General features: G+C 52.7%; 1 protein-coding gene and 1 long non-coding RNA gene across 5 annotated transcripts in view; one reads left to right on the top strand and one right to left on the bottom strand.

Moving 5' to 3' along the window:
• The window catches only part of KIAA1614 (KIAA1614 ortholog), a 37,122-nt gene extending 24,286 nt beyond the window's left edge, over positions 1-12,836 (bottom strand). The window contains exons 1-4 of one of the 4 annotated variants that reach the window (XM_032652566.1): positions 12,102-12,691; positions 11,721-11,986; positions 9,453-10,399; positions 8,719-8,782 (exon numbers count right to left, since the gene is read on the bottom strand). In XM_032652566.1, the coding sequence (XP_032508457.1) occupies positions 8,719-8,782; positions 9,453-10,365 (977 nt within the window). In that variant the 5' untranslated portion in view covers positions 10,366-10,399; positions 11,721-11,986; positions 12,102-12,691. Of the gene's footprint in view, positions 1-8,718; positions 8,783-9,452; positions 10,400-11,720; positions 12,021-12,101; positions 12,692-12,723 lie in introns of those variants that run through there. The other 3 variants (XM_032652586.1, XM_032652559.1, XM_032652576.1) reach the window with 3 other exon arrangements.
• A 360-nt stretch (positions 12,837-13,196) lies between these two features.
• Positions 13,197-20,785, top strand: LOC116764211. Its single transcript, XR_004352756.1, has 2 exons — positions 13,197-13,511; positions 20,640-20,785. It is a non-coding gene; the product is annotated as an uncharacterized LOC116764211 (long non-coding RNA).

The following is a 20,785-nucleotide window of genomic DNA, read 5'->3' as shown; positions in this document are numbered from 1 at the left end:
TATTTGCACCTAATCCTGCAATTGGGGCCAAGATAAAAAATAAGAACTGCCAGAACAAAGGCACCATCTGTGCCTATGAACCCTGGCAGGGCCCAGGCACAGTTCGGGAACCAGGAGGGCTTACGGCAGAGAATGGAAGTGAGTCTCCAGGCCTGCTGCCCTGTGAGGAGAGGCCTCCCTTTGCACAGCTTCCCGGGCAGGCAGGGCCTCCAACGCACTGCCGAGAGCAGCTGTGCTCCCCGAGGCTCCGGCTCCGCCAGCAGAGATAATGAGGTTACCAGCCCGGGGAGGGACGCATCTGCAGCCGCACGCCTCTGGCTGCCAGCCCGCACGCTCGGGGCCTTCCGGTGACAGCTGTGGTTCCCCGGCTGTCGGAGGGCATTTGTCACAAGACCTGGTGGGCAGGCAGGAGGGCTCCAGGCAGCTGGCCAGATGCTGCCAAGATCGGCCTTCCCCCCAGGTTTTTAAACCATTTTCCAGCTTGGCTGTTTCCTTTCTGCTCCCTCTACTTGGAGCTGTTAATTTTTTTTTTTTTTCATCAGCTGCCCTGCTTTGGTTCCTGGCAGACAAAGCTGGTTTCTCCACTGATTAGAAAAGCAGGGTTTTTTAGGCGCCTGGAGGCATCCATGCAGTAACAAACTGAGCAGGGAGGGGAGCAGCAGCTACCTTCACAGATGGCAGCCAGGGTCAGCGGGGCAGGCAGCTCCCGGTCACAGTGCACCCTGGAGAGGGCAGGCCCTGACAGCCCTGTGGCGGGAAGGGGGTCTTTCTCCCAAGCGGCAGGGGGCAGACAGGTGCAGCGCTGTGAGCCTGTCCCAGTCTAACTGCCCAGCCCCCATCACTGCATTGTCTTGGTCCACCCGAGGGGCAACAACCCTGCCCGGCAGACAGGTTCTGACTCCTGAGGAGAAGGGAGACTCTCCACTCTAATCCGACCACAGCCCTGGAGCCAACCCCTTCCCATCACGGACTATAACCCACCGTCCCAGCTGTCACAGTTCCTTTCGAGATTTCCTGGAAGGACTGGGGTGGTCCCTGTGTGGCTTGGCAAAGACAACTCCATCTGAGCACAGAGAGCTTTTGTCATGGCCATGAAAGCTCGCACATGGAGGGCTCATGAGCTCAGCGGGTGAGGCACAGGGAGAAAGTGGCTGAGTGCTTCCCCCAGGCCTGTTTCCCCATCGGTAGACAGCGGGAGTTACACAGGGGACAGAACTCACATTGCCACCCTGTAAGCCAGGGCCTTTGGCCAGGTAGCCTGCCGTACCACAGGTGGGGTGGGGGACCCTGACGTCCTCTGCGGGGGGTTCGCAGATGTTTGGCCCTCAAGAAGCAGCAACACCTAAAAGGGCTACTGGCTGGGGACCACGGGACTTCCACGTGCGTATTCTGGCCCTTCCATCTGCCCCTCCAACCACCAGCATCCTAAGTTGCTTCCCAGGACAAAGGGCAGCATGCAGCCCCCTCCTGCTCTGGTCTCTCCACCTAAGCCCATTTCCTAGCAGAGAGACAGGCTTAGCTCTGACTGCAGCTCCCCTCCCACCCAGGCACAGCCAGGTCAGGCTCTCCAGTCAGGACAACCACCATTGTCCCCCAGTCAGAGAGGTCAGGGGGACAGAGTGTCCTCCTTCTGCAGCCATCATAATCCTAGATTAAAATAATAAGCTCCAGCAAGTCCGGCTTTAACTCTTTCATCCCAGGAATATGAATTAGGGAAACAATTTGGAATGTAAAGAGATCTGACATTTCCCAGATTCCAGGATGCAGCAAGTAGAGGGAAAATATAGTGTACAGAACACATATAAGCCTTTCTGCCTGGCATTTGTGCCATTTTTGTATATTAGAAAGCTTTTTGATGACCAAGGATAGAGTGCTCCTGCTGTCACACTGTGTGCGGTTCCCTGAGTGAGGGGAATAGGAAAGGTGGGCCTGGAACCGATTCTGGAACACGTGCTCCATGAAGGCAGGGGCCTGTCTGGGTTCATTACCACAGACACCTTCTTCCCAGGGCTGCGGGACACGGACAGGACAGAGCTGAGAGTGGTGGTTAGAAGCGTGGCTCTGGGGCAGCCTGCCCAGGTTCTAATTCTGGGCTGCCACTTACCAGCTGTGTCACCCTGGCAGGTCACTTAGGGGTTAAGGCTCAGCTTCCTCCTCTCCTAAATAGGGGCTCAGTTGTTAAGTGAGACTGATCCCCTTATAAGAGCTGAGCACAGAGCCAGGAACTTGGTGAGATTCCATCGATATTAGCATTTATTATTACTGCTTTTACTATTTGCACCATTATTTTGTTAAGTTACTCTCACCCCCTTACTGAGCAAAGGATGGAATTCCTGAACATGAACTAAAATAACCTGCCAAAGAGATACCCTTTTCGTCTGCCAGGAAGGCGTGTTTAGAAGAGACAGGCCATCTTAAAGCTAGAGAGGGCTTGGTGGGTTTTGTTCTAGACCTTCAGAGCCCTTAACAGGGCTCCACAGAAAAGGCAATTTCCATAGAATGAGGAATGGGAGGAGGCTGTTTGGTAGCGGAGGGACACTGCTGCCCAGATAATAAATAGGCGCTTCTCTAAACAGAGAAGGAAGAGCTGTTTAAGAATGGCATATACCTGGACAAAACTCTAATTCGAAAAGATACATGCACCCCTATGTTCACAGCAGCGCTATGCACAACAGCCAAGACATGGAAACAAGCTAAGTGTCCATCGACAGATGAATGGCTAAAGAAGATGTGGTACATATATACAATGGAATACTACTCAGCCATAAAAAAGAATGAAATAATGCCATTTGCAGCAACATGGATGCAACCAGAGATTATCATACCAAGTGAAGTAAGTCAGAAAGAGAAAGACAAATACCATATGATATCACTTATATGTGGAATCTAAAATATGACACAAATGAACTTATCTACGAAACAGAAACAGACTTACAGACATAGAGAACAGACTTGTGGTTGCCAAGGGGGAAGTGGGGTGTGGGAGGAAAGGATTGGGAGTTTTGGATTAGCAGGTGCAAACTATCGATATTATATACAGAATGGATAAACAACAAGATCCAGCTATATAGCACAGGGAACTATATTCAATATCCTGTGATAAACCATAATGGAAAAGAATATGTATAACTAAATCACTTTGCTGTACAGCAGAAATTAACACAACATTGTAAATCAACTATACTTCAATAAAATAAATTTTTTTAAAAAAGAATGGCTGCTGTGGGATACGCCTCATTGAACACCTTTGAAAAGATCTGGGTGGAGGTGTGCAGAGCTTCCCTAGGATGTCGACTCCTTACAGAGAGAGCAAAAAGGCTCTGTCCTTGCCTTCCTGAAGAAGGAGGACAAAAAAATCCTTGTGGGCTGTCGCTCTGCTAGCACTGCATGTGTGGAGGCAGGTGACCAAGACACCCCCATCTAGGGGGACAGTGGCCTGCTCCACTCTGAAGGCCATGGACGAGGGCTTCCTCTTCTTGAATTTCAGCCCAACTCCTCAAAGATGAATGGTCTTGAGCAAATTAACTTTCTTGAGCCTCTTTATTCACAAAGATCGGTACCATAATGAGATTTTCCTGTGTGGGGTGTATGTGAGTGTGACAATGACATGCATGACAACTGCAGGCAGCACTAGCTGTGAGGTAGGGCTTGAAGTGTTAGCATCCTTCCTTCTCCACCAGGACTTAGAACCCTAGATACTTCAGGAGCACGGTACATAGTTGAAAACACTGGTGAGTCGTTAAACAAAACTTTTTTCTTTTTAGTTGTAGTCTTGGCAGGTTTGGGAGTGGTGAGGGGTTTCCTCTAGTTTCCCTTTGTGTCTGTATATCTGAGTTGGTGGGCAGGATGGGGAGTGATGGGGGGTACGCAGGACGGACAGGGGCTTGGCTAGTCTTCATTACACCCTTGCCCGGGGGAGTCCTCAGTTACAGCCCTGCAAATCCTGGGGAGATGCAGGAGAGTTTCTTCTCCCAAGCTCACCCCCAGGACTCCTCATGACCCCCTGAGACTAGGACCAGAAGATCCAGAACCCAACCAGGGAGCCAGAATGATCTCCAGGCTACCCGTGTACCAGGCCACAGCACACAGCAACGTCCCAGCACTGCCAGAAGACGGGGTCATCCTACTGGAGGGAGTGGATGTGGCAGGAGGGAGACAGCGAACGTCCCTCCATTTCCTACTGCCTTACCTAAAACCTAAATTCCACGGCTCTCCATCAGTGGCCTCAGCCCACATTCCCACCCTGTGTCCTGATAGCATCTTCCACGCAACCCACCTCACACCTCTCCCATGCACTTCTGCAAGCCTTACCCATCTGGAATGTCATCTCCTAGCTCCACCCAGATCCTGTCAAGCTCACAGGGGCGTCCAGCCCTTGGTGAGCCCTCACTTACACCCATGCATGCATGCTTCTGCCGAACATTTTCTGAGTGCCTGTTCCGTGCTGATACTCGGCAGGTACCGGGTCCCAGAGATAAGAACAGCATGGTCTTTGGCCCTAAGGAGCTCCAGAAGGAGATCCACCCGCAACAGCTATGGCCAAAGCTGATGTAAGCAGAGTGGGCAGTGAGGGCAAAATGGGAATTCCTTCTGAAATTACACACAGTAGTAGGGCCACAGGAGAGCCTTCCAAAATGCTAGGTAATAAATTAAGTTTTAAAAGCCCAAGATTTTCTCACAGCTGTAGGCCTGACCACTTGAGCCACAGGCCAGGCCTCTGAGATTCTTGAGGGTTCCCTGTCTGTCCCTTCTTTAAACTGGAGTCTGCGAACAGCTTTGGAGCAGGGAGTTTTAACCACTAGCCATCTCAACAGGGGCCTGAAAATTGGGACCCACCGAAGTCTGAGTTGCTGCCGGCTGGCACCCTGTTCCTTCTTTTCTTGTGACGAGGTGTGTACACAGAGACTGGGCTCCCCGTTATGAGCCTCAGTTTCTGTATCTGTTGATAGAAAGTGGCACCATTCCACCACGGGGATGGGGGGAAATGAACAACCTAGGAAATGCTCTGAGCTTCCGTCATCATTACAGCACAAATGAAACAACCCCAGAGACCCTCTCCACTTATCCCACAGTGGAGCAGTCGCTCAAGTCCCTGCAGACACACTTCAGGATCTGGGCCCCCCAAGATCACACACATGGAAGGCCCTGATTTGAAGCCGAGTGGGCCTGGGTCACATAGCACTGCCTCTCCAACGAGACTGCCAAGGAAGGCCCTGGGCCTCAGGATGCACGCGGCAGCCCAAGGCTGAGTGCCTTTTTGTAAAAAGCTGACTCCCTTTCGGTGTGGGGCCTGGGGCGAGCATTGTACTCACTGCTGCTGCTCCTCTGGCTCCATGTACTTTTTGCACAAGTGGGGCAATCTGTAATCTTGATACGCCCTCTCAGAGCCTCAAGACGGGGAGAGGCCAAGTGGATCCCGGCCATTTTACAGAGAGCAGGGATGGGACACCATGGGCTTCTAAGAACGGAGGAGGGCAGAGCCAGCCCTGAGCAGAGGATCCTTCACTTCCCCCGCACCCCCCATCTCTAATAAGTCCAGTGCCCAGACACGGCCATGAGCAAGGTCGCTGACAGCACTGACCCCGCTGGCCACCTCTGAAGTGCTTACGTCTCACCTCATCCTCTCCCCACCCCCAGTCAATCCCATTTCCTGAATCATGTCAACAGTGACTTAGGAGAGAAACGAGCTTATCCCATGGAGCCTGCCATTCATCCTTCTTTGTCTATACTTGAGAATACCAGGCTGGGGGAGGCCAAGGATCCCCGGATCCCTAACCCAAGGTATGGCCTGTGGGGACAGCTTGTGGCAGTGCTGCTTCATGGTTAGAGCACAGCCCTTGGCACCGAGCAGCTTTGACTGTGGACCCTGACTCCAAAACTTAACAGCTGTATGACTGGGCAAGTCACTTAGCCTCCCCCCAGAGGGGTCTCTGTCAGTGAAACAGGAATAATCAATAGGGTTCGCTATCAGGATAAAGTGAGGATGTGGTGCAGCACAAGGTCTGGGAATTGAGTGTCAGCATGGGCTTCTGGAGGGAAGGACCACCAGGTTGTTCCGGTCCTCTGCGACGGAGTCTCCTCTTGCCCCTCAGTAGAGGGGACAACCATTTGGTCCTGGGGCATTTCTGGTGTTCCCTCGGCATCTCAGGGTTCTCGCCTCCATGGTCGACTCTCCCTGTGACCACTGCAATGAGCTGGGCCAGCCCCCCAGTCAGACAGTGACTACTGTCTTGGTCTCTGCTGCCACCACCATTTCAGGGCTTCTTGTCTTATCACCATGCAGAGCAGTAACAATTGAAGACATAAATATGTGTTGGGTTAACTTGGTCACTGGGGTTATCTGGTTGCAACACTGAACTACACTGATGCTAAGTTTGACTGGGTGTGAAACCGGACCTTTTATGCCGCAAACACTGAGAAGATCTGAGGGGCTCACTGCCCGAGCACGTCCTGACTGATGTCCTGGCCCCTTCAGGACAGCCATCATGATGGTGACCACAGTCTCAGAGTCTACACTGCCCAGTGTCCTCAGCCCCTCAGTACACAAAGCCCCAGGACCCTGGTCCCATGTGGCCAGGGGTAAAGAGCTGAGGGAAGTGTGCCTTATTCCAAAGGTCTCTCGGGGAGTTCAGCTATACAGAAGGAGCATCAATAAATCCATCCTGCTTAGGGGAGAGATGGAGCCTGCCGTGTCTTAGGGACCACTTTAGTATCTGACCAAGAGACTCAGGAATAGAACCAAATGAGGAGCCCTGTCCCAGGAGGGCTCTACACATGGCTGACCTTTCTCCCATCCTTGAACTAGGATGTGTAGAGCCCTCCTGGGACAGGGCTCCTCATTTGGCTCTAGAGGTATGTTCTCTGGCCCTTCAGCCTGGGTATCTACTCAGCAGGGGCCTGAGTATAGATCACCAATAAAGGTCCGTGGGGCACTGTGAATGAATGACCTTCCAAATAAGCCAGAAGACAGTTTTTCCCATGCCAACTCTATGCCCGGATATACGCTGGGCACCAACCTCATTCCACACACACATTCTCTCCCTTCATACATAGACATGTGAGATCATCATACAATACACATAAGCACACACCTACACAGCCTACGCTGACACCCACATACCTTATCCAAACCCTAACCTGCTGCAGATAGTCTGGAAGGTGAAACAATAGCCCAGAAATCCCTACCCTGAGGATTCTACACAGATGCCATCTCCTCGCAGGACTGGGCGAAAGTGCCTCCCAACCCCATGGTTGAGGTTCTTTTCCTTTAAGATGTGTGTTTTTATTATTTGTTATCCAACATGTGAGTCAGGAGCTTTGGCTTCTCCTTTCAATAGTGACCTCTGGACAAATCCCCCATGGCCATCTTGCAGCTGAGACTTCCTCCCCCCCCCCCAAAACGGCCCAGGTAAGAAAGGGTGGGAGTGGTGGGGGAGGAGCAGCGGCAGAAGAAGAGGCCCCACCTCCTCTGGGCACAAGGTCTGTGGGCCCAGGCTGCATCCTTTACAGCCCCCCAGGGAAGGACGAGGGGACAGGGCGGGGGCCAGGGTGTCGCTGAGGACCACAGTCACACCCCTCCATATCGCGGCCAGGCTAGGAGGGGATATGAGGAGAGGCTGACCGTGGCGGCTGTGGAGGCGGGAAGAGACCCCTGGCAGGAGGGGGGCAGGCACGACTCCAAATTATAAATAACGAGGGAGGAAGGAGACAGAGAGCCCCCTCTCGGCCAGGCCCTCAGCCGACGCCACTGAGAAGGCCAGTGGCCAGGCAGAGGCTGAACCCCCTGAACCTGGGCAGCCCTCGCTTTGTGAAAGCAGGACTGGGGGGCCCTGCCCACATGTTCTGAAGGGGAGGGAGGTCAATAAGTGGAATTTATCAGGCAGGGAGGGGCCTGATAATGGAGAAGTGACACTGCTGACCTTTGCCCTCAGCAGAAACCACGAGACCTTCAGGAGGGTGACATCACTGCACACTGCACGGCTGAGGAAATGGGGCCGCTCCCAGCTTCGGGACCTCTCTCAGCTTCACGTGCCAGGTGCGCAGCAAAGACTGAGGAGGAGGCCGAGGCCTGGGGAGCCACCAGCTCAGGCCCACAGATGGCTCCTCACCCCGCCCGGAGGGTAGTCTTCTCACCTGCCTGGTCGGGACACTGCCCAGCCCCATCCCAGGCCCAGCTTCCCAGAGACATTCGTGGAGGGGCTAGAGCAAAGTCAGGGAGGCTGGGGGCAGTGAAGGCCTTTACACAACCCAACACACCCCTTGACTGGGAAAGGAACTGGTGGAGTAAAAGCCTTGCATTCGGATATTTTCCCTAAGGATTTTCGCATCCATTATCTTGTGTTCAGCCTCACAACAGTCCTGAGAAGTATCAATACATCACACAAGTATTATTTAGCCCACTTTAAATATAAAGAGACAGAGGCTGGGGCAGGGAAATGAGTCCCAAGTCGCAGAGCAGGTCGTTTGCAAAGTACTCTTCACTGTGCTCTGTGCCCCATGGTTTTGCACAAGTAGCAGGGGCACAGCCTGGGCCACAGGGGTGGCTGGTGCCTTCTAAGAGGTCTCCGGGAGGAGCCATGGCCACCTGTGCTGCAGGGTTTGCCTGCCCTCTCGCTCTCTCTCGAGGTCTCCTGCTCTCCTGATGCTGTGTAAATGAAGGTACAGGGACAACTGCCGGGAGGGAGGGAGAGACAGAAGATGTGCGCTCTGAGCTCTTACCTGCTCTGGTCAGCATCCTGCAGGGAGATGCCGGAGTCCCAGTCCACGTCCCCTGCTAGTCGCTCTAGGACCCAGAACAGAAGCAGAGATCAGGGCAGAGCCAGAAACTGGGCTCTTAGCTGCCACTTGAGAAACATGGAGGAGAAAGTTTTCTCCAGAAGCCATTTACTCCCCAGATGACTCCGACCCCCGAGGCGGAGGCATAGCCTGTCGTGGTGACTGCTGGTGGGCACTGTCAGCATGAGCTGAGGGGTGCCCCAGGGTCCCCTTAGGTGCTGGGTGAGGGAAGAAGGAAGGGAAAAAGCTGCCTCCGAGGGCTGAATGCTGAGCTCAGACTGACAAGATGCTAACCCTGTTTGTGGAGAATGGCTCCTACCAAGAGGACAGTGAGGTCTACTGTGGGGTGAGGATGTGTCATCTGAGGGAGGTGCAAAAAGCTACTCTAGAAAGAGCTACAAGCCACAGGGAAGAAATTGTGGTAGCCTCCATCCCAAGGATAGAGGATGGCATCCCATTGGTCTGGGGGATCTGGGGGGACTTTAGCAGATGGGGCTGAGGTGGTGAAGAATCTCTGTCAAAGCCAAGACTAAGCAGACATCCTGATGAATTTGGTGACAGCCAGCCATGCTCTCCCCATTTCCCGCCCCACCCTTCCATGGTAACCCCCTTCCCCCTTTCCTTCTCCTGGACTCCCTCCTGTGCCTCCACCACCACACCCACAGAGTGGGCCTTACCTGGCACAGCTCTGTCCCGGGATGAAGTCCAGGCTGGGCTTCCCACCTTGGAGGGGCCCTGCCCCCCAACACTTAGCATCTCCTGCAACAGAAGGCGGTTCCTCTCCACGCGGTCAGACAGGGACAAGGTGCTGCCCCCGGTGCCCAGGGCCCCCAGGTCTCCAGCTCTCCAGAGCTCCCCCAGCAGGGCTGGCCTGGGGACGAAGTCCTCCTCGGACGTCAGAGACAAGCTGTCCAGGTCTTCCTGTGTGACGAGACCATCCTGCAGGGGGTGTGACCTTCCTTTCCTCAGGCTGGGCCTGTGGGTGGTTTTGTTACAAGGACCAGAGCCCTCAGGCTGGCTTGGAGTGACTCTGTGCATGGGGCTCTCTTGCAACGAGCTGGGCCCTGGCGGCATAGCCCTGTCGTGGTCAGGCAGTGTCCGTACTGCTTCTGGAGGCCACGGGCTCCTCCTGTTCCAGCTCTGGAGCCCAGAGGCCGGCAACCTGGGAGGCCCGGGGGCCCCGTTCCTGGCGGACTCCTCCTCAGTGATGCTGCTGTCCAGCAGCCCATTGTTTGGGTTCTGAGCATGATGGACCACCACGGCATCAGGTAGGGAAGACCCCTCTGATGGAGTCCTGGTTCCACCCACCTTGACTCGTCTGCATTTGGGTTTCTTGAGGGATGGCCGCTCGTGAGAAGTGAGGCAGAGGCTTGCCCCCTGTTTGCCTGCTGTCATCTTCTCCTTCAAGGCCCTCACCTTGGACTCCAGCACAGAGGGGCCTTGGACCTGTATCCCCTGTGCCCCAGGAGGCTGGGGGGCCATCAGGCTGTGTGTTCTGTCTTCTCGAGGACAGGGCCAGTGTCTTGGGAGGTGTCCATTCTCCGGCTGTGGCTCAGGGCCACTTCTCTCCACAGCTGAGGTCACCTCCATGGAGCTGGCTGTTCTGCTCCCTATTTTGGGTCCTCTGGAGGAGAAAACAGACAGAGTTCCTTAGACTCAGCACCTGGCTAGCTCCAACAACCTCCTGGGTCCCCAAAGTGCCTTGGGATAGAGCCCTGTCCAGAGAAAAATAACTTGGGGTCAGAGCAGGGGATGCCCCCTTGACAATGTGAAAGCACCTCAAAGAGTACAAATCATTGGACGGTACACATAAGTTATTACTGAGTTTTTTCTTCCAAGTCTAAGTAGTGTTCTCGTTTTTCTACCCCCATTTTACATGTGGGGCACAGTGGAGAGTCAAACAACAACCAATCTTCTGCCCGATGTGGACCAGAGTGAAAATGGGGGCCAGATTTCCCAATCCCTGGCCTCTTGCCTTCCTGATAGGTGTCAGGCCTCAGAGGAGGATGGCAACACCTGCTAAGGGCCAACAAGCTCTTCCCTTTCCAAGGGGAGCCAATGCAGAGGATGGACTTCAGGAAGATACCACCCAGGATCTGACCCTCTGGCAGAAGGGGCCCCCTGTGCTCAAACCACAGGAGCGCAGCATGGGGCTGTGCCCACAGGGTGGCCAGGATCAGGCACCAATGCCTATCAGCATCTGCTCTGTGTCAGGCAGGCCTGCAAGCACGTTCAGACATGCTCTCGCAAATAATCGTCATGCAGTTCTGCCAACAGGATTATTCTCATTTTTACAGACAGAGAAACTGAGGCACAGAGAGATTAGGTGACACGGGAGCTAAGGGAGGCCCGGTTGGGAATGCAAAGCTTCTCCTCCCAAGGCCAGGGCTCTTCCAAAGCACTCAGTGACCGTGTACCCCCATTCCCCTACTCTTATGAGGATATTGGTCTAGACAGGTTAAGTGACTTGCCCAAATTACACAGCCCCTTGGTGGCACGGTTGATGTCAATGTCTTCAGAGGGAACAAAAGTGAGCACGAGATTTTACTCACCAAGTTGTTCTGTGCACACATACATGCCACAATGTCTTAATATTTATCCTGCTCTCTGAGAACATGCTCCGTCTCCATCATACATCTAGATATGTCCCATTTGAAGTAAACTGCATGTATTTACATAAATACATGCATCCGTGTTGACACAAATTACAAACAAGAAGTTATTCACCTCATATATTGACCAACGATTCACCACAGAATTCTCTTAAATGCAAGTCCCTCTATAGTCACTTACTACAATTCAATTTTTACATTTCAGGAACATACATATTTCACCAAGCAAAATACACACAGTGTGTATGTTACCTCAGTTTTAAGCCTGTGAAGTTTAAGGCCTATCTTTGGGAGGAAGAGATCATTTACTACACCAGTTAATCTAGAAGTTACCAGCTTTGTCTTGGCGGCCCGGCCACCCGTTCCTCTCTTCTAAGGTTCAATCCAGAAAGCAGGGGACGTGAAGGTAATGGGAGCAATTTCAGTCACATTACAAGAACTTTCTTTCGGGTAAATTCGAACAGCATTCCAGAGATCATCCATCTCCGGAGACCTGGAAGGATGCGACCTTCCCCTGGGGAACAGTGGGTATCGACTTGTGCGGCTCGGCACCACCGAAGTCTACGGCCCAAGTGCTGTACTTCTCTAAGCCGGAGACGCTGAAATGAAGACGGACGTGACGGACGGGCCTCCCCTGCGACCCTCCCTTCCCGCTCCCCACTGGCGGTCCCGCCACCCCCGGCCCGCCCGTCGCCTCGCCTCCTCCGTACTCACTGAAGGCTGCCGCCGGCAGGTCGGGCCGCCGCCTCCATCCCTTCCATCCCCGGCGAGGCCGGGGCCTCCTCTCCCCCCCTCTCCCTCCCGGGCCCGCTTCGGGGACCGGGGGCGCGCGGGCTCGGCCGGGGCTCCGAGAGTGTGGCCCGCAAGCCTCGGCCCTCGGGGCGCTCCCGGCTCGTCTCCTGGCTCTGCGGGCCGCCCCGGGGCTCCGAGTGGGGTCGGGCCGGAGCAGCCGACTCGCGGGCCACGGCCTCCCTCCGGGTCCGGGGAGAGGACGCGGGGTCGGGCGGGGAGGAAGCGGCATGGGCTGTTAGCTCATGGTTCGGCCACGAAGGGGAGAGAGGCCAAGCCCGGCGCCTTCCCGGCCGGGACGGGAAGAAGGAGCGGGAGAGCAGAAAGGAGGGGCGGCGGAAGGGGCTAGAGGAGCGGCCCCGGCCCCCACCCTGCCCCGCCGCCCTCCGCGCTCGCCGCGGCCCCGGTCCCGGCCGCCCGCGCCCTGCGGAGCTGCCCCTCCCGGCGGCGGCGAGTGATGCTCTCCAGACGTCTAAGCGACGAGCAAGCCCGCGAGTTTGGGGACTCGGACGGGGCGGGGGCTGCCTTCCGGGCCGCCGGACCTAACCTCTTGCGGCCCGGGTAGCCTAGTCCGCCCGGCGAGCGCCTGCAGCCGAGGCTTCTGGGAGAGCGCGGCCGTGGGACGCGGCTCCACGCGAGCCAAAGCTGCGGAAACACCACTTTCTCCCAGAGCTTCGCGGGAAGGAGTGTAACCCTACACCCGGGGCGTGGGGAGGAGGCTCGGCTGGGTGGAAGCTGAGGAATGCCCTTTGTTTAGACAACTTTTCCGGAGGAGTCGCCCTCTCCCAGGGGCCGTCTCCTTGGAGGTCAAGGTCATTTGTTTCCGCTTTCCAGCGGCGCGAGGGGACCCGTAGTGGACGAGAGTTCCCTCATCCTGTCCTGCTTAGGGGAGAGCCAGGTGCCTGCACTGGCAGTCGCCTTGAATGGGGTCCGATTCTCGGGGGTTCTGGGCACTCCTGAAGATCCCTTGTCACTTTTTCCAGACCTGGGATGAAGTAGCTGCAAAGGACTTTACCAGCAGCTGTGGCCCCAACCAATGGGGCTTGCTTTCTCTTTCCGCCCAGAGGGAGGGGACAGGTCCCCAACTATATCCAAAGCTTTTTTTCCACAACAAACGGGAAACAGTAAGAGAATTAGGACCCAGGAGGTTCCGGAAATCTCTACAAAGGAAAAGTGCTGATCGTTTCCTTCTGCCAACAAGCTTCACTCTCAAGCGCGGTTGCTATTTGCACTGAGGCACTACAGTCACCATCTAGATGACAGACCTAGCAACAGTAAGGACCACGCAGTGCGCTAACTGCTGCGCAGAGCCAGGAAGGGTGGCAGGGAAGGATGGTAAGGAGGCCTGCCCTTAAGTGAGTAGGAGTTACCCTGCAGAAGAGGGGGAAGGGGGCATCTGGGCAGGGCAAAAGCATACAGGTCTGAGAGCAGCTGTTTGGGGAGCTGTGGGTGGACTAACCTTGGGCTAATTTAGGAACCTGGGAGATTATCTAGGGCAAACCCCCTGTGTTACAGAACGGGCCCAAGGTCACACAGCTCTGGGACAGGTGGTCTCCAGAGTCGTGGGTAGTGCTCTTGCAGTTAACATATTCCCAGAGGAAGCGGTTCCTCCAACAGGGCATTTACCATTCTGTGCTTGTTAGTACTGATCACTTCATAATACAGTAACTGGTACCATTTATGGAGGGCGCCCTGTGCACCTGGCATTGGGTTAAGCGCCTTACATTCCTTGTCTCACACTGCAGCCTTAAGAGCTGGGTACTGTTTACTGTCTCCTTTCTACAAATGAGGAAACTGAGTTAGGTGGTCTGCCCAAGGTCACAGAGCTAATAAGTCCAAGACCCTCCCATTAACCACCCAGTACAGTGCTGTTCCCAGCATTCTGCGTGTTCAACATGGAAAGAGTCCGTTTAAAGAAGTAAAACTAATTGTGAAGTGCTGTGATAGTCAAATGATGTTGCCATGATGGTCTGGCCCTTACATTTCTGGATCCTTTCTGCCTTCCTATTCTGCCAGCCCAGGTAAAATCCTGTAAACCTCAAAAGACTCCTTCTTCCCCTCCATGTGCCATGTCAACCCTACCAACAACGATACTATTACTATTATTGGGGACCTCCTATGAGGGAAGGCATTCTACGTAGGACCTTTTAGATCTTTACAACAACCCTGCAAAGTAGGTATGGCGTATCCCCACTTTAGGAGTACGGAAATCGGGGTACAGGGAGGTTAAGGGACTTGCCCAAGGCCACACAGCTAGTATAGCCAGAGTCTGAACCCAGTTCTGTCTGGGTCCAAGACCTTCTGCCTTGCTTCCTCCTTTCATATCCGCAACTTTGGAGCTCAGCCTCTTAGAGGTTCCAGCTCCAGGACTCCGGCTCCTACCCCTCCCCCAGACGTTAATGATCTGTAAGGCAAGTTTCTGAAAGTTCTAGCAAGGGCTTAATATTTAAAGGAGACCTGCCCTCCACCTTTTAAGATGCAAATAATCACCTTCAATTTACTCATTAAGTTTGTTATTTTGCACTTAACAGGGGGATGGGGTATCATAGCTATACAGAGGCACCCGTCCTAAAAACACCAATAAGCAAATCCTTAGAATGCTCTTAAATTATCATGGCATTCACATATCTGAGGGCACTTCTCATTCATCTGGTTTCTATTTGGTTCAGCAAATATCTCTTGAGCTCCTACTATGTGCCAGGCACTGGGGAGACAAAATGTAGTACCACAGACCCTGCCCTTGAGGAATTTCCGGTCAAGGTGGAGTGGGGGAGGGGCAGGTGCTTAAACTTACTGTGTAAGTGGTCCCATCAAGGTAAGCATAGCGTAGAGGTGTGGGCCGTTCACAGGAACAGCAAGATTGAGATGTGTGTTGGGTGGGACGGGAGGCATCACGGAGAGCTGGGTCTTGCAGCATGAGCAGGAATTAGCCAGACAGAGGGGGAGGGGTGGGAGAGGCACGTCAGAGGAGGGGATTAGCATAAACACAGGCACTGAGGTGTGAAACTGCCTGGTTTAAGCGTTAAGTGTAAAAGTTAATCTGGGAAAGTCTGGGGCTGGGCTGAGGCTGCAGCGCAGGGCTTGCGCTGGCCCCTGGTTGAGGGCCTCTAGGCCCGGGGTGAGGAGTTTGGACCCCGTCCTTTGAGGTGGGAGTCCCTAGAGGGTGGTCTGCATCAGGCCTTAGCCTTGAGCATGGCGCGTTTCTGGGCTGGGGAACTGCCTTATTTCCTTGTGTATCAGACACTTTCATTACCAACCTTTGGAGAGAAACCTAGGAGGAACATGAATATATAGTAAATAGCAATCATGTAGTCCCCTTCCTCCATTTGAATCACCTAGGGAAACCCACCATCCCAGGAAGCCTCCTTCCCCTTAGCCTGGATGAAAAAACAAGCCTCACTCCTCCTCTCCACCCTCCCCCAGTGTGCTCTAAACACTCAGCTTGAATAAGGAGCCTTGTGGGATGTGGAAAAAGGGTTTCACTTAGGATGGAGGGAAAGGATGAAATAGTCCTTTGAGGTCAGTGCGTTAGAGCAGGTCAGGTGGGAATGGATGGGAGGGATGCCTCTGCCATCCCTCCACTGTACTGCCTGAAGGACCTTGTCCAGCTGGAAAGCAGAATTTCCTGGTCGCTCCTGTCCTGGTCACGGGGCACGTGGTCGGAGGAGCACTCAGGCAACTGATCCTGGCAGCAACTCCTGGGGACACTGCTCACTGCCCAGGGCCTCCCCTCGGGCCCTCATAATTTCCTTCCAGCAGAGGCTCAAGAGAGTGTCGGGACTGGTCTCCCATGTGCCTGCCTCTCCCCTGCTTGGAACCCTCCCACTGTTTCCCAAGGTTTAATCTGACCAGTGTCTGTGTAGACTCTCCTGGGACTCTGCCCGAAAGGCTGTTGCTCAGGTCTCACCCTCGAAGATTCTGATTCCTTAGCTGGAGTTAGGCCAGGACTCTGTTTCCTAATAAGCTTCCCAGGTGATTTTGAGGCCCAGTTTCAAGAAGCCCAAGTCGTCAGGTTAAAAGTCAAACTCCTTCTTATGGCACAGGGGTCCCTCCAGCCTCACTCTCACTACCCCGACAGCCTGTCCTGCACTCCCACCATATTGAATTGCTTCTAGTTCCCCCGACTGGCCACAACGGTTCACATCTCCTCGCCTTTGCCCATCTTTCCTTCAGCCTGAAACACACTGCTTCACTCCACACACATATACATCCCATCCCAACTTGGATGTCTCCTCCTAGACCTTCCACACTCAGCTCAAATGTCGCCCCTTCAGGGACACCTTCCCAGCATCCTCTGCAGTCCTCCCAACCTGGGTTAGGGCATCCTGGGCCCGCTTCTGCCAAAGCACTTATCACACTGAGTTGTCAACATCTGACACGTCACGGAGTGCTTCCTGATCCACACGCGCGTTCCTGGCCCCAACACATGTCCGGCACATAAAAGCTATTGACTAGATGCCACGTGGTTAAATGAAAGAAAAAATCCCTATCAGGTAAGGATGCCTAAGAGGAGAAGAGGGGGCCACTGCTGCTAAGAGGATCAAGATTATTTCAAAGGATTTGGTTCATTCCCTCAGTATGGCCCATCCTGCCCCAGGGCCTGTGAGAAAGTCGGTCACTGGCAGGGCGAGGACCGGCATCTGGGCTTGCTGATGACTGCCATTTACGCCTGATGCTCAGGCCTCCTTGCACCTGCCCCTCCTCTCTTTCCCCAAAATGGCCATTGATCACAGACAGTGGCGTGGACCTTACACTTCAATTCTGAATGAGCCTGGAAACTTGGAGATAAAATAGCTCTCAGAAGAAGAAATAGATGGGGAAGGGGAGAGGAGAAAATAACAAGAGAGAAGCATGCAAAAATATGTTGAGAGAAGACAGCAGGTACATAACAGTCAGGCAACACGACAACTGGGCACCTCCAGAGAGCAGCGACTCAGTTTTCTAGTCATGCCGCTCTGCACATGCCAACACACAAGTGTGAATACACGTATGCCATGCTGTCCTTTGCCACTCGTGCCTGAATTGACTAAGATCCAAGAAAGACAAAGGCGTGGTTCCTACCTGGTCAGGGTCAGCCCGCACTGCTCCCCCCAGGCGGGCAGGCAGGGAGCTGCTGGGATGGGACAGGACCTTCCCTGGAGAGACGGACTCCAGACTTCACTGCCCTTGAGGGCCACTCTGAGTCTGCTGGGCATCCGTTCCCATGTGAGCCGGAACTGTAGCTTTTCATTTCATAATCCTAATCACAAGGAAATGACTGGGTTTAGGCAAATATTTTAAAACTCTCCCTCCCACTCTCCCATGCCTGGCCTGTGGGAGGCCGTCATCAGTATAAGGAGAGGACACCTAGCTTTCACCTGTCTGTCAGTAACCACGGTCATCTTGGCCAAGTCAATTTTCTCATTAACAAAATGAGAGCAGATGCAGGGAGAAAGGTATTGGAGGTTGACTGAGAGCTGGAGTCATGTTTGTGACAGTTTTTGATCTTGAGAAAAGACAGAAAGTGCTCAGTACTATTCAATAACTGGAATAAGACATATGAGAGTCTATGAAAGCCTCGGGGAGCCCTTTCTAGCCCCAGGCTGTGCAACACCTCGTCCTGCAGGGGTTCTTGCCTCGCCATTCCCTCCTGCCCCCACGAGCCTGGCAGGTTTTGCTCCGGACACAAACAAGCCTCAGAAGCAGCCTCTCTCTGAGCAAATTCCCTCCACTTCCGGGGGCCATTGGAAAGTTTTTTTCCTGGGTTAAATATGTGGTGGGCGAGGTATAGAGGAAAAGACCCCAATTTGAAAAGTTCAGGATTAGTCTCTGGCAACCTGGGTTCAGCTCTGGCGGGACCACATCTACCTGTGGGTCCAAGGACTGGTCACTCAGAGGAGTTCAGTTTCTTCATCTGGAAATGCTGGGCTGGACTAACAGGTCCCAAACTAAGCTTCTCAGAACCCCAGGGACCTGTGGGGTATGAGTAGGTCTCCTGTGAAAAAGAGATTTCAAGTCCAATAAATTTGGGCGATAATACATGCCATCTCATCCTCCTGGCAGGTCATTAGGCCCAAAGGCATTTCAAAGGCTCAGTCAAGTCCTGAAGTGAAAACAAAACTAAACTAAACCAGTTTACCTTTGCTTAACTTTGCCTTTCTCAAAAGGAATCGACCACGGAAACTGTTTGCCCCCAAATAGCAATTAACTTCTTAAGGAACACACTTTGGGACAACCTGGACCCGACAATCTCTCAGGTTCTTTCTTGTCAGGGTGGTCTAGGTCTCTTGACCCAGAGGGGAGGAGCAGGCAGTTGCTGTGCTGCAAATTCTAGGATCTCATAGAGAGGGCCAGGCTGCAAGCAGAAAAGACTCCCTTGGGGGCAAGGGGCAGCCCATCCCAGCTAAATTTTATTTTATTTTTTAACAAAACCTAATGCTAAGAGGAGTTAGAGACCAAAAAAGGTGAGACTGAAAAAAAAAATCTCAATTTCCATTCTGATTCTTTGTCAATTTGACTAAGTCAATTCACCTTAAAACTAACAGCCTCACTTTGCCCATCTGAGAAAAGGGAGAGCAAGGGAGACTTGGTTGCAGTCACTCAGCATTAATCCTCAGAGCCCAACCTGGGGTCCCTAGACACCTGATGGGGAGGGGAGTGTAAGCTATATCCCATATTTAAAGAAGTCTAAAGGAAATTATACATTTACCATGAGAAGTGCCTTTGCTTTTGACTGGTATTGTATCAACTCAGTATGACAACGTGGGTTGTCATGGGGACAAGGATTATCATGCAATAAATATGGTTGGCTTGTTGGACAAAATCTTTACAGACTTAAGGGCCATAGAAGTAATAAAAGAATCAGCTGGTAACAAAAAGGTAAGAAGAGGTTGGGTCCAAAACAAGTTTTAAGAGCTATGGTGGAGAGTGAAGGGGTGGATGGGGTCTGGAGGAGGTTAGGGTGTTCAAAGAGAAGATACCGCCCCAAGGAGAATCTGGGGTTGCCTGCAGAGGTATGTTTAGTGTGTAGAGGGCTGTGACACGGTGGCCCTTTTCAGAGCTTGCTGGGGAAGGGTGTGAGGTGCTACCTTTACTGAGCTGAGGAGAGAGGAGTCCCCATAGGGCCAGTGGGCTCAGGGATCAGGCTAAAGTGGATTCTCTATCACTTCTTAGAAAGCCTTCTGGGAGTGCCAGTGTCTGAGGGTTTGCCATCCCTTGAAAGCTCTGATTTTGTACGTGCAAAGTCCTGCCCCATTGAGCCCCACATAACCCCTTCATAAGCAGCCACGTTTGGAAAGGTTCTCTGCATGGTCCATGGCTATTTTCTTTTTCCCCCAAGATGCTGTTCACCCAGAATCACCTCTCTACTCTCCTCCTCCCCTTTCTCTCTCTTGGGCCTCTTCACCAACATCTTCCCAGCAACGTCTGGCTCCATTTCTGCAGCAGTCTTAGGAGCTGGGCCCTGGGGACTTGTTTCTTCCCCCAGGAGAGCAGCAGTGAAAATCATAGTTGGTACACCTCTCTAAGTCACCAAAAAGGTGCTTAGCTTTTAAAACTTCTTCAGTATGGAGAATCTAAGACAAAAACAATCTTTCTCTTGCTAATGTTGATACTGCTAATAATATCTCTTACTGAGTTTGGGCCATTTCTGTGAAGATTTAGACGAAATAAGAGGAGAACTGAGGTGGATTCCATCTGCCCCAGGACCTGAGCCAGGCTTCTGGCTTTAGCTAACTGGCAAAAGAGGAAAAGGATTTTTCTCTAGGGTGTTGAGAACAAAACATTTTGGGGTGTGTGTGTGTGTGTTTAATCATGTCAAATGACCTGATAAATAACTGCATAATTTGGGCTGCAGGAGTTAAAGTATAGGGGAAAATGCAAAAAGCTTTGAAATGGTCCAAAAAGCATTATTGGATGCACTGTCTACTGCATCCTTTCAGGTTATCTGAGTTAACTTTACAAGTCTGTAAATTGTAGAAAAACTGACAGTAATGCACATTATTTTCGTCCATACGAATGCCAATTATAGTTGGTGGAATTGACCCATGAATATTGACCAGTTTTGCTGATTTTGCATTTATTTGTAAATTTTTCTCACCATTCCAGATGTCTATATATTTGCCTGCGTTTCAGATTCTCTTCTGAACAGGTTGTAACACTGTATGGGTTCTCTTATTAATTAATGACAAATAAAATCTATAATTCTATGAAAGGCATGACTATATCCTCTTTTAAAATTACCTTTTGAGGGGCTCTCCTGGTGGCGCAATGGTTGGGAGTCCGTCTGCCGATGCAGGGGACGCGGGTTCGTGCCCTGGTGCAGGGAGGATCCCACATGCCGTGGAGCGTCTGGGCCTGTTGGCCATGCCCACTGAGCCTGCGCGTCCAGGTCCTGTGCTCTGCAACGGGAGGGGCCATGGCAGTGAGAGGCCCGAGTACTGCAAAAAAAAAAAATTTTTTAATTATCTTTTGATGTGTCCACAGAGAAGGGACCATGTGAGGACAGCGAGAAGGCAGCTAGCTGTCTGCAAGCCAAGCAGTTACGCTTCTAGAGAAACCAAATCTGCTAACATCTTGATCTCTACCTACCAGCCTTCAGGACGAGAAATAAATTTCTGTTATTTAAGCTA

The sequence above is a fragment of the Phocoena sinus genome, chromosome 1 (assembly GCF_008692025.1).
Source record: "Phocoena sinus isolate mPhoSin1 chromosome 1, mPhoSin1.pri, whole genome shotgun sequence".
In the NCBI taxonomy this organism is placed as follows: domain Eukaryota; kingdom Metazoa; phylum Chordata; class Mammalia; order Artiodactyla; family Phocoenidae; genus Phocoena; species Phocoena sinus.
This window is presented reverse-complemented; position numbering and strand designations above follow the sequence as displayed.